This window comes from Dermacentor albipictus, chromosome 1, assembly GCF_038994185.2.
Source record: "Dermacentor albipictus isolate Rhodes 1998 colony chromosome 1, USDA_Dalb.pri_finalv2, whole genome shotgun sequence".
Lineage (NCBI taxonomy): Eukaryota > Metazoa > Arthropoda > Arachnida > Ixodida > Ixodidae > Dermacentor > Dermacentor albipictus.
This window is the reverse complement of record NC_091821.1, coordinates 497,802,279-497,815,992: the sequence shown is the minus strand read 5'-3', so window position 1 is coordinate 497,815,992 and position 13,714 is coordinate 497,802,279. Positions and strand designations below refer to the sequence as shown.

The 13,714-nt window shown below is 44.3% G+C and overlaps 1 protein-coding gene across 9 annotated transcripts in view; it reads left to right on the top strand.

Moving 5' to 3' along the window:
• LOC135908829 (phospholipid-transporting ATPase ABCA3-like) overlaps positions 1 to 13,714 on the top strand; it is a 324,046-nt gene that overhangs the window by 23,431 nt on the left and 286,901 nt on the right. For all 9 annotated transcript variants that reach the window (XM_065440659.1, XM_065440663.1, XM_070532568.1 and 6 more), the window contains 3 exons: positions 2,990 to 3,148; positions 10,697 to 10,940; positions 13,150 to 13,341. In XM_065440659.1, the coding sequence (XP_065296731.1) occupies positions 2,990 to 3,148; positions 10,697 to 10,940; positions 13,150 to 13,341 (595 nt within the window). The remainder of the gene's footprint in view (positions 1 to 2,989; positions 3,149 to 10,696; positions 10,941 to 13,149; positions 13,342 to 13,714) is intronic.

Sequence of the window (13,714 nt, the reverse complement as noted above, 5' to 3'; positions counted from 1 at the left end):
CGCGCCACAAAATATGGGTGTGATCCTTCGGCGTTCAAGAAATACAAAGAATTTCTTAAAACATATACTAAAGCAATATGCGATGCTAAAAAATGTATTACGGCAACGACCGGCCCTCTCTTCTTCAACACAATCCTAAATAGTTCTGGTGAATTGTGTCCCCTCACGACGACTCTGATCATATTTCATTGCACGATGCTAACCAAACACCAGTATCGGACAGCGAATGCCCACTCATATTTAACAGTTTTTCTCTTCAGTGTGCGCAGGGGAAGATCATTCCAACATATCATTTGTACCTAAATATCACTGACGCTTTATGGAACCCATTACCATTACTGCTGATGGCATTTCACGCCTAATTGCTAACCTAAAGGTATCTACATCGGCCGGTATAGATATTATCAATTCTAAAATATTACAGAATACCTCGTCAATTTATATTCAGATATTATCCTATTTATTCAACCAATCCTTAGCGTCATGAAAGCTGCCAGCTGACTGGAAGGTTTCGAAAATCGTCCCTCCGTTCAATAGCGGCAACAGCCATTCACCCGATAATTATCGTCCGATCGCGCTGACATGCATTTGTTGCAAGCTACTGGAACATATCATCGCCTCTCATGTTTTCAGTCGCCTAGAATCAAACAACTTTTTCTTCTCTAGTCAACACGGATACAGAAAATATTTTTCTTGCGAGACGCAATTATTGGAATTTACCACTGACTTACACTTCAGCATGGATGCCAATAAACAAACTGATTGCATGTTCCTTGATTTACCTAAAGCTTTTGATCGCGTAGCTCATGGTCTATTAATATCCAAATTATCAGCCCTTAGACTAGACTCACTTACAATAACTAGGGTCCGGAATTTGCTTTTTCGCCGTCAACAGTTCACATTGGTTAATAACTTTCTTCTCCCGCCGTTGCCATGTATCTTCCGGTGTTCCTCAGAGAAGTGTTCTAGGGCCCCTTTTATTTTTGGTCTATATTAATGACCTACCGCTTAACATATCATCATGCATGTACTTATTTGCGGATGATTGTATCACATATCGTACAATTACTGATGTCGAAGACCATGTTGCTCTGCAAAATGACCTTAACATTATTTCCCATTGGTGCAAAATCTGGCTTATGTCCCTTAACCTATCCCAGTGCAGGCTCATAACCTTCAGTCGGAAACGCAATAAATAATTCTAACTTTACATATGTCTTGGGTACTATACCTGTATCCCAAGTTTCATCATACAAGTACCTAGGCGTGCATCCAACACATGATCTTTCCTGGACCTTGCACATCACCATCATTAGCGCCAAGGCTTCCTGAACTTTGGGTTACTTACGTCGTAATTTACGAAACTGCCCAGCCAATCTCTGTAAACTTGCTTACCTAAGATACGTCCATCCTGAGCTAGAGTTCGCATCATTATTCTGGTCTCCTCATCAAAAATATCTAATTTTTTAACATTTCTTTTTATTCATTTGTACTATTTAACCACACTGTATTGTTTGATACTGCGTTGCTTCTGTTAAACATGTGTTTGATTCATTTGTCCCCCATACTCAATGTTCCTGACGGAACCTGTAAGGAAACCTGAATAAAAAAGATGACACATTGCTGACACACCGCATTCTTTCTGTTTTGGCGAAGTAGATGCCTTCCGGATTTCGAGAAAGTTAGAGTAAATTAGCTCGGCCGAGAACCATCACATTGCAAGGTTTGCAAAAAGAAGTTGCAAAAAGAAATCGTAAATCGGCAAAACAGATGATCATTCAGAAATCGGCCAGAATTTATATACTTTTAGCACGATTATTTGTCGCTATCGCGATGTCAAAGTTCTATGCATATTTTATCGAGTGTCTGTCGCAGAAATCAGGTTTTATTGTAATTACGTAATCATAAAGGTATTCTGATGTTATTTATAAAAGCAGTCGCATTTTGTTCTCGGAATATTCGTTTTTCACACGGAGGCTTATTGCCCAAGCTCATGTCGGTATTCCACAGATGTTTACGAGACTGGCTGGGGCATATGAAATATATATTCTACTTGAGTCGAAGGGCAGAAAAAAAGCTGCAGAGGTGCTTTGACCATCGCTGTGTGCAGATGCATCTGTGAATATTTGAAGATAATGTGGAGATGTGCGACTGAGCCAACTGAAATATTGCCGAAACAGGCAAATCAGACTTTATGTGTATGTCGGGGATTGTGAGGTAAATGGGTAATACGTGCACAATGATATCTTTCGTAGGCGGAGGCGTAACTAAAGCAGCATTTTCAGAAATGTCAGCAATGTTCATAAATAATGTCACCATTTTTTTCATGCGAGAAAACGGACGGCGAATAAGACGATCAAGGAGCGATTCACCATTCGATGCCCGGTGCAGACGCTCAGTATGATATACAGCTCTCTGGTCTGCTTGTAGCCGCAGGGGTAACTGATCCGCTTCAGTGTGTAATACAACATATTGCGCCTCACGAGGCAATGCAAGTATTAGTCGAAAGGCAACGCGATGATCTCGTTACAGTTTGACCATCAAATTAGGTGGTACGTTCATGACTGGTAAGGCAAACATCATGCCTGACAGTACAGATGACTGGTACACCTGCAGCGCCGTTGTTTGGTCGCAGCAAGCTCCTCTAACAATCAAGGCAGCCGCATACTTGATGAAGGATTGAGATTTGCGTCGAAAAATTCAATGGCGGGACACCAAGAGATACGATCATCCACAATAAAGCCTAAATAACTCTTGTCGCACCCATCCTTTCTAGGTACAGAGGGTTGTTTAGGGTTTGTTTGTTTATGGCTGTTTGTTTAGGCTATATATGCTATTGCAGCCGACTTAGGAGGTGATATGTGCAGACCAACTTCACCCAAGTACTCCGAGTAATGCACCTTTTAACCTAAATAGCCCAAATCGTGCAGTATAAGTGACCTACATCTAGCGAAGAACGCTCAGTCCCACTTCTCTCTTTCCTTTCCAGCTGTACCACGTGTTTGCTCGACAGATCCCCGATCCTGTGCCCATCTCAGACGGAACAAGATACCGGAACATGTTCTACGTAATCCTCACCTTGGCGTTCGCTGCCCCTTTCGTGCGACTCATTCACGAGATTTCCAGTGAACTGGCGACAGGCCTCAAGGTGAGATGTTTGGTGAAAAGCAGTTTAGTTAAAGTCGATATGTATTGGTTGTCGAGGTAATCGAGAAATATGTGGAGTGCAATCAATCTCGCTATATGGCTTTCATAGATTATGAAAAGGCATTTGGTTCAGTAGAGATACCAGCAATCATAGAGGCATTGCGTAATCAAGAAGTACAGGAGGCATAGGAAGAGTAGGAGGAGCAAACAGGAATAGCCGATATTGCAATAGACATTAATAGGCAAAAATGGAGGATAGCCGGCGGGCTATTAGAGTTACAGAATGGGTGCCAAAAGAAGGGAAGCGCAGTCAATGACCACAGAAAAGTAAGTGGGGTGGTGAAATTAGGAAAATTCCAGATGGAAATTGTAATTCGCTAGCACAAGACAGGGGTAATCGGAGGTCGCAGGGAGAGGCCTTCGTCCTGGCAGTGGACACAAAAATAAGCTGAGGACGATGATCAGGTGTTGGTAGATGGCACTTGCTAGATAGCGACTATGACACTCGAAACGAGAGCAGTGGCATGGTGTGACAGAGAGCGGTGGTGAAGACACGCTGGGAAGCCGCTTCCAATCTTAAATATGTAACTGTTCAATACTGATAAATAGCAGTTTCGCCCGAAAGGCGAATCATTTATTGCGATAGCAAATGATTAAACAACTATACGAAGTAGGAATAGTAGTTTTATTGGCCTTATATACTTCTCAACATTGGCTTGCTAGTTAACAAGCATGGTGTCACACGCGCACCGGCAAACATGCGCACATCTGACAAGGTAAATATACCTGGTAGCGAAGCTTCTATAGGAGCCCATACGTTCAAAACATGGCGGTTTATCGGCGGTTCGTGGGGCTTAGCGCCATCTGTACGCGGAGGGAACACTTCCGGCGAAAGGAAAAATACTGTGACGCCATGTTCGTTAAAAACAAAGGTGACGTCACCTTGTTTTCGAATGCGCGAAATTTGTTTTGTTGGCCTGCCTTTAGAGCTATATATTCAAATGCCCCACCATTCGACTTGATGGTCATTTCGAGCTTTCAGAGCGGAAAGTGATGCAGGAAAAAGCCAGCCGTACGACTGTCGAAATCGCACCCGTGCACAGAAGGTACTTTCTCTGGAGGCCGACGAAAGCTTTAGGTGTAGAGTGCTGGCCCTATTTTTGGATGCCAAGCCCGTCCGCCAGTGCAGTCACACGAAAACAACTAAACAATTATCTGGCGGTCGTAACTCCCTAGTTTTGACTGAACAGGTTAAGAAGCGACAGACAAACGAAAGAAGCGAAATTCAGACAAACTTCGACCAGCAAAAAAGCACAACGTGTCAGGGGGCGTATTTCAACAGGTGAACTTAACGAGCGCGCTTTTCTTGCAGGTTTAAAGAGCTGCATTGCATTACGAGTGATAGCTGTGTCAACGCCTCCTGTAACGATGGGCGCTGAAAAGAAATGTATGATTTATATTGTAAATGTAATTGCAAGTTTGTAAATGTATGTATTTATTATAATAATAAAATAAATTACATCGTATTTTCTTAAATCGTCACGAATATAAAAAACTGACCAGAAATTATATTATCGGCGAATGAATCTGTGTCCCGCTTGAATTAAAAAACGCCTTTTTTCTTTACCAATGCTTGTTCCCTTCAAACATAGTCGTGCTTCAATCGCTGCTCCCATGACCCCCCTTGCTGATGTCGGTGACAATTTGTAGTGAACCGCTTTTCGCCCAAAGCTTCGCGACCTATTTGGATCGACCTTGCGCCTGACTCGATGACCGCGTACACTCGCTGTCAAAGCGCTGGCGTGACGAACAGCGGCAGTAGCAGCGAGCGAATTGATCTTCATGCTGCCTCTCGCTTCAGCGCGAACCTAGCGGCGAGAACACAGCACACACAAAGCTATATCACCGCTCCGCGTGCCTAGACTGTACTCATCGCAGTTCGCTTTCAAGGTAAGACGCATCCATATGGCGCAGCCGCGCCACACGCAGCCTATGCAGGAGTAGAATGTCTCCCCTCACCTCACCACCGGTGTCTTGCGCGCGGTATAAGGCGGCGCGCTTCCTGCCCATCTCACTCCCTTGTGCGTGCAAGTTTTCTTGCAAGTTTGCGAGATGCCAAATATGATTTATGCTACCTTTATTAACATTGATGTTAATTTAAATATATTCATGTTATTTTTAGTATAAAGCAAATCCCCAAAAGAATATTGATTATGATTGCCAAGGACACCGTTAGCTTCTTTGAAACCAGCTGTGATTCAGTAAAGGGGCATTTTATATAAACTACCTCAAGGACGAAGCAAGGAGAAGTGCGTCCCACATGCGAGCAGAGAATAGCTTGAAAGACAGTGACTTCGCCATGAAACCCTACCGCGTGACCCACGCCACCTCCAATTACACAGCCTCGGGAATCGGCCCAGTTTTACAGTGAGAAAAAGGGAGCGAGCAGACGAGCTGCACCTCTGGAACGAAGACAAAGAAGGCCTCGCTTGAAGAGCGCAGTGATGCACTTTAAGGCGTGCATTTGTTGCCATTAAGATATTTGGGCACCATTTCCTTTTTGTTGCAAATTCCGTACAGAGAAAAGAAAGCCGCTGGCCCGAATTCTTGCAGAGGTACTGCAGGTGACCATATAAGCAGATTTGTGAAGTGTGTGCAGTGTGCATGGTGTGTCCGTCCATTAACGTTCGCAATCAGTCATTAGCCAACAGCCCACTGATTGAAGGAGTAAAGTGTTGCAAGAAAGCCAAAGCTGGGTTAAATGCTTTGATAAAAAGGACAAAGCTGTCACTGAAACCTTTCTGCACACATCTTTCAGAATAGCACAGAACTGCGGAAGATTTCCTGATCTCTAACAGATTGCGCCGTCAATGTCACGGATCAGAAGAATTGAAGATAGAACCTTTGTTCTAAAGTTCACCGAGAATAATTGAGTCAGCGCCAAACAGACAAACAGATATTGAGATTCACGGATACGATACTTCTGCGCAAAGACAAGGGACAAACGCAAGTGCACAACACGAGCACTGTGTCACAACTATTTTTTATGAAGATCTACGCATACGATGCATACACACAAAAAGGAAAAAGAAAGGAATCAAAACAAAGACCGCAGAAGAACCCAAAATCAAACCACTGCGCAGCATCCTCGGGGAAAAAATAAAAACAGGCGTGGCGCACTCTCTATACGCACTGGCAGTCTAAAACGACTTATCAATGCAGTAGTATTCCCTGTCATGCAATTTTAGTGATTTCTGGCTGGTGCGTGCGTATTTTTAGTTCCTAATGAAAAAAAGTCTCGGCGTGTGCACGCATTGTCCGGTCCAGGCTTTTATAGAAAATCGAGCAGCTGGGGAACTCTGGTTTGCATCCGCATTTGTTGCAATACGAAGCCACATGTAAAGTAGAATAGTTTATTAATGATGTGAAATGGTCCCTTAATCTCGTCTCAATGCATCGACCAGTTTGTCCTATGTAAACGTTTTTGCACAATAGGGGCAATTTGTAAAGAACATCTACTGCACAGGAAACAAATTGCTCGGCGTGACGGACAGGACAAGGCCATCTATTACCGGCCCTATTCTATGCGCGCTTGTCAATTTATGAACAAATGTTTTGTAGCCCATGGCTTCAGAAAAACAGCAGGTCAACTCCATGCCTCGCGCAACGTTCTTAAGCCCACGTTCCAATCTGTGTACCTACGGAATGAACGCGAAGCGTTTATTTTTTTTTATCGGTTCTTTTATCGTTAGGCAACATATTATTCAGTTCTTTTTACTTTCTTTTAGCAACTTCTCGCACACAGGAGTAATAACACCGTCAGGAAATTCTACCTCTTTTAAGCGCGTTAACTGTGCAGAAAGACTCTCTTGTATGCGATTAGCGCAAGATTTCTGCAGCGAAGACATAAGGCACGAAAAGGGGATACATGCATTTGCTATTTTCGAATGGCTGGCATTGAAAGGAATTGAAGACGGATTTCACCCCTGGCTGGCATTTCATGCGCGAACTGAAGCCCTTTGCTTTCACGCCTAAAGTTCTGCAAGACCACTTTGCTGCCTTTAAAAAAATTAGTGCTTCTTATCACTATCAAGTAACCATCCACATATCTGAACATGCGCTGTGTTAAACCATTGAAATTCTCTTCTAGTTTGCGGTTAATTTCTGCCAAAAAATGTCACCTAAAGCTGGTGCTTCTCTCGACCCATTGCACATTTCGGCTCTCGGTATATAATCGCCTCATCTAAAAAATAAAGAAAATGATGGAGAAATTTAAATAAAAGACTAATAAGTCAACGAAAGCACCTGCCGAAATGCCACATTTGCTTACAAACTCCATTTCGTCGTTTTCCTCGGTGCTCCACCTTTCTACCGTTTTTAGCAATGCCGCCTGTGAAGTGGAATAATAAAGACCAACGACATCAGCGCTAAACGTGACATAACTGTCAATGCCGTGATTCGTAAACTACTCTACAATTGCTTCTGAATTCGTAACGCGGTAAGGTTCGTTAACTTTCAGAGCATCCAGGTTCTGTTGCAGGCATCTTGACAATACAAGCTGCCAAATGACGTTTTCTGAAACAATAACGCGAAACAGTCTGTCTACATCGTGTGCCGTAATGGTAAAAAAAAAAAATTGTTCCAGGCGTTTGGTTTTTCCTACTGCTCGGGGCATAGTATGTAAATTTAGGTTCTCAACAATTGATTTTGCCCCATTTTTTACCTTGCTTAAGGTAGTGGTCACCTTCTTAAGATTCTTATCTAGGGCAACGCTGCCCTTATCTTGAAATACAGCTTCGTGTAACACCACAAAAACACCTTCTTTGTCGGCTGTCAGGACAGAAAACCCTTCTCCGTAAATGAATGCTCCATTGGACCCAACCAGCCAGCATATCTCCCGCCACCCACAGTCTTAGACACTACGCCTATGCACTCCAACACGCACCTGGAACATTCATCCTCCTTAGCTAGTGTCGACACCTTCCTTGCGGTCGCTATCTTCTCAAACGGGTTGAGTGACGGCTGGAAGCAGAATTTCGGACCTAACTGACGGAGTCTCGGATGGTTTACCGGAATAGATATAGACGCAAGGTTCATGACATTTCCTCTGGATGGGATGGCCTTTTTCCTTACCGACAGCTGAGGCCGCATACTGTTGCACAACACGTGCAAAAACTGTTCACTTGTCTTGCACCATTCATGGAAGAACTGTTGGCAGTTCCTGTTTATTCCTCGAAGGTCGTACGCTACGCCGAGCGTAGCGTGCGACCTTCGAGCGAGCTGTTGTATAACCGCGCTTGACGCCATCACTCAGAACGCAAGATTCTGCAAATTCTTCTTCCATGACCTACTGATGGGGCAACCCAACCGCAAATGGTCAGCTCCTCCGCCGGACGAGGGCCTTGAAGAATGTGCCACGAAGATATTTTTACTTTCCAAACAGATACTGCTTGTAGCGTAGCCAATGTGGCTGGGTCATGAAATTCTGTGTTAAGACAGAAAGATGCTCGTTGTACTAGAAATGTGGTGAATCAGGACTGCTGATTGGGCTAGTTGGATTGTTGGATTCATAGATACGATATCTCAGTGCAAGGACAAGGGACAAAAGTCCCTTGTCTTTTGCTCCTTGTCTTTGCGCTGAAGTATCGTATCCATGAATCCAATATTCGCATTAGCCCAATTAGCAGTCTTGAGATACTGAGATATTTACAGAAGCTTGCAACATGGCAGCAGAGTGTCATTTACCGTCTGTTTTATGCGCTTACCTTAAGCGCTGCCAAAGAAACGCTTCTGTCAGTATTGCTGGTCTGGTTGATAACTACCAAGCACAGCTGTTACCATGTTTTTGAATAAACAAGGCATCAATGGTTTCGCTATACAGTAGCCCCGAATGGCCGCACCTGAAAGCTGCGCTGTTACGTTCCTCACAACCGACTTGTTTGCTGTCACTGCTGGTGCGTTCACGTTGTACACTGGTATTCCTCAACGCGATCGCCGAAGAAGCCTGCTTCTCGGTTGAACATTGTTGATTTCGCAGCTCTGTGTAGTTTTCTTTTTTCAACAAAGCAGACTTTTACGTTTCAGATGTCGCATCCACGGCTCTAATATTGCAGGTTACTTGCATAAACAATACTACAATTTGGCATTACGGTGTTATAGCCAGATAGTGGGGCTACTCAGCCTGTACCAATGCGCATCTGCGTAGAAATGTTAACTTTGCAGTGCCAGTTCCTCCTTTTACCATGCATACTTAGGTTTGCGCACTATGAACTTCTGTGTGGCCGCGCCAAACAACCGCAAGTGTTTAGCAAATTTTCATCCTCGCATAGTGTGGCACCATTCTTGTTGATTATTCTTTGATGCCAATACCGCTTTAAAGCGTGTAAGTACCTACTTGGCCACTCTCCGCGCGTACGGCGGAAAGAGAGCGAGAGCTGTTTAATAAAATGCAGAGAATGCAGCCGCCTACGTATTACTATGCGAAATGAAGTGCATCGAGAACGAAAAGCAACGTCAATTTTTATATCATATCTTATGATTCTTTGAAGACATTATTTTGTTCGTTAATTTTTGACACATATACATTAGCACTGCTACCCTTGTGTCACCTATAAATTCAATGGGAATAAAAAATGTCTACACTTTTTTGCGCCCTCCTCCTCCTAGGGCGTTTAGCCTACGTTTCAGTGAAACATTTGAGGGGTAGCCACAACTTAGGCTCTAAACCTCTGTAATGACGCTACTGCACTTCATTTAGTGTTAAATTGTCATACTGGCCGGTCTTTGTGCTTCAGATGAGCCAACTATGTAAGCAGAAATTATGTTCCGTGGTTCATTCTTTATTAGCCGGGAACCGAATGTGCTCACTGGCTCCAATATTGGATCAGTAGACTGCGCTATGTAGCCCCGTTCAGTGGGGCATGGATTGTCGGCCGTCTGAGCGATAAAAGGCGCTCACCGTGAATAGCGGCCGAATGTGCGTTGTTGCCGTCGGCTCCAAGTCGTCGCAATGTGTGTAAGCAGGTCACGCCAGGATGCTTTGCTCGCAGATTAAGAAAACGAGGCGAAATACAGAGCGACCGCCATGCACGCGCGAGACCTGGAACCAGGAAAAGGCACCCGGGAAAACTACGGCCTCAAGATAAATCTCGAGGTTATAGTGCTCTTGCAGAACAATGACAGTGTACATTAGTCGCGTTTGACGCTGTAGAGCAGGTGCAGATGGCAGGCGACGACCCAGTGGAGATTCCGGCTCTTTTTGCTAAAACGACTTGTTTAAAGACTGCAAACATTTACGATGACAATGTAGAACACGTACGATCAAATAATATTTTTTTTTATTCCACTCATGCGTCCAGGAACGTGCGCACCCGTCATACTGTACGTTAAATTGGGCCCGTCTTCGGCGGTGACCTTGTTGTGATGCCGCTAATGAGGTCTATGCCGTGTATTGAAGTAGTAACACCACGCTTGTGCGCTTAGATGCGATTTGTAGTCGAGCATGCAGAGCATGCAAGCGGCCAATGTCTTTTTCTTCCTCGTTTTCTAGGAGAATCAAATCGCTGCGGGGGTGACCCTGGGCGCCTTCTGGACGGGCCACTTCGCGTCGGCTCTGACGGTGGTTCTCGTAGAAAGCGTGTGCGCAGTCTGCGTGATGGTCAAAGTGAAAACGGGAGCCACCCAGAGTCCCTACTTGGACCCCTCGGATGCCGGCCTGCTGCTGGGGGCGTTCGTCGCGTTCTCCGTCTCGCACACCCTCCTCGCCTTTGTGGTGGCAGCTGCCGTGCCACGAGGTACTTTCTGCCGGCGCCCTTTCTCCAAACTCATTTGAGAAACGCATACCTTTAATACAGCGGAGCGTCAGTTTAATTTCAGTCCCAGCATAGCGTCGGATCGAAGGCGGAAGCACAATTCGTTAGTTTTCATTGACTCCATAAAATAGGGTATGAAAGAAGAACGAGCTCATTCTTCAAGTTCAATTTCATTCACTAAACTGCATAGACGCAATTACCTATTTATTTCAATTAGGTATTTCAGATACTCCAGGCAATAATCGGGATATCGTGCTACTGTGCAAACCAAATAATGCCAAAAAGACAAAATGGGGTCAGCCATGCGGAACGCTTGCGCTTCAATCATTGTTTTTGCGCTTAAACGCATGGCTTCCTTTTCAAAATTTGCATCATACCTTCTTTGAGTAATTTGCCAAAGCACGGCACTAGCCTTTTCTTTTTTATTCCGGTACCCAACTAATCTGCTGCCAGATAATGAATCAGGATGTCACCTCTCCACATCCGCACATCACTGATAGAATTTGACCTGAAAAAAAGTTCAATTCCTTGGGAGGCCTGGAAGATGGCGTTATATGCCCTAACGGGACGCGGTCGCAGTAGCCGCGGATTAGTCTTGAGCACGGCGCCGCTTGAGCAGTGAATAGGGAGGTTTAGAAAAGGGGCCTCGCCCCATCATGCGACCGCTTTGCGTTCGCGTTCTACCTCGCCGGGAAGGTGCTTTAGAATCGGGTTTCCGACTTGCGTTAGCGTCACGCGATTGCAGCACCCTTCCTACACGTCGAAGGAAAATGGAAACAATGCCAGAGATTTAAAAAACCCCGTAAAATAACGTAACCCGTGATATTTTACAGGTTGAAAAGTATACCTCAGAGTAATTACTTTCAATGAGGATGCGTTGATGTGTTTTTGAGATGTCCGTGGCGAAGTTGACACAATGCAAAGCAGCTTTGTGGCACACACGACATTTTTGAATTTGGGTTAGGGGGCATACGAAAACCGAAACCGAAAGATACAGTTTCGGTTCAGCGCATGCGCTGTGGCGATACGCAAATCCTAACGCAGTGAGACTGGCATCTGAGCGAATTGTATTGACTGTTCCTCCTCAGCGACGATATGATAAAGCAATGGTGCAGGCAGTTTATAGCCAGGGGGATGCGACGTGCACGATGAAGACCGTACTACAGCTGTTACTCGTTACGACGGAACGGATGGAAAGTGTGAGTTAAGCAATTGAAAGATAAATACATTGATGAGTTGGGATATACAAACTTTCCTCCCAGTTTCCGGATATCAGCTGCTCCCTTTTACAAGATTAAGTTACTGTTTCTGGTTGGACTACTTTTTGTGAAGGGATGCCGCTACCAATTCAAAGTTGACATCGTAGATCTAGTCGCTCGCGGCAGAATACTATGACGCCGGTAGACAGAAGTTGGAACTGTGCTAAGGCAAATTTCTAAAACAAAATTCGGAAAATAAAAGACCCTATGCAGTGCTCCATCTCAAAATAGATTAAATTGTTTCTACAGTCCAGGCCTCACTTAAAGTTCAATTGAAACTTATTTTGTAGACTTGTCTGAACGCAGGCATAGTACGTAGATCCGTGAGCAAAAGTATATGAAACACAGTGCCGCCGACGATACAGAATTTCTTCGTAATTAACTTGCATAAACGGAAAAATGACGAGTCTACGAGAAAATTCTTAATGCGAACTTTGGAATGCACCCTAATTTAAAGTTGCATTCGCAATTAGAGGAGTACTTGAGTTTTATCGCACAATCGCTGTTCCGCATAATTTTGTTGACGGGTGTACGTAAATGCATCAAGCATGCATATTGAGTTCATCATGCATGACTTTTAGAATAATTATGCAATAACGCAATGCAATAATTGTAACAGCAATAATTAAATACGCAGCGTTACATTTCTTCCACGAACCGTGTAGTAGGTCTGCTCGATCCACAAGGCTTGCTTTTTCTCTGATTAAGTTTTCAAGAAATGACAACTACGACTACTTCTCCTGAGGAAGCTTTGAGCCGTCAATCAGTATTCACTTTGATTACTCCAAGCTTTATGACACATTTACCAGAGTTTGGCACATGGAAAAGGTTTTAACATCCGGACATTTTAATTTTGCCAAGGAGCAGCGAGACAGGCATTTCTTTGTAAGCCACTGACCCCATACTTTACCGGTTCTGTTTGCCTCTCTCAGCGCTGTGGTCAGAAACGATCGGCTTCCTCGTCTTCGCTATCCTGCCAGCCTGGGAGGGGCTCGACTTCCTGTTCGACTCGCTTGGCTCGTACCTTCGCACCGGCAGGTTGTCCAAACTGCGCCTCTGTTTCTACCCGAACCTTGGAATCACTATGGCCGTGAGAATTATCGCCGTGTTCCGGGATTTCGGTGGTAAGAAAGAATGAATATAGTACTGGGCGTGTGGACAGTCCGCGCTTTCATCAGATCAGCGCGAATTGAAACGAACGATAACAAACGAAGCGACAGGGTTGAAGGAGGCGGCTTATAACAAAGTATTGAAGCAAATGGTGGTACTCTAAGATCAGCGCTTCATCATTGTCGCTTCATTTATCTGCATTTGTGTAGTGACAACTATTTTATGTATGTGTACAATGATCACGGTGTATTATATTTTCATGTAAGATAACAATACCCGGGGTGATCATTTTTAAGTCTTACGGAATTAAAAAAAAAATTACCTGTGAGAACTAGCATAATTCTTGTCCGAGCTGTGTCATTCGAAAAGGCATACCTTACTAGCACG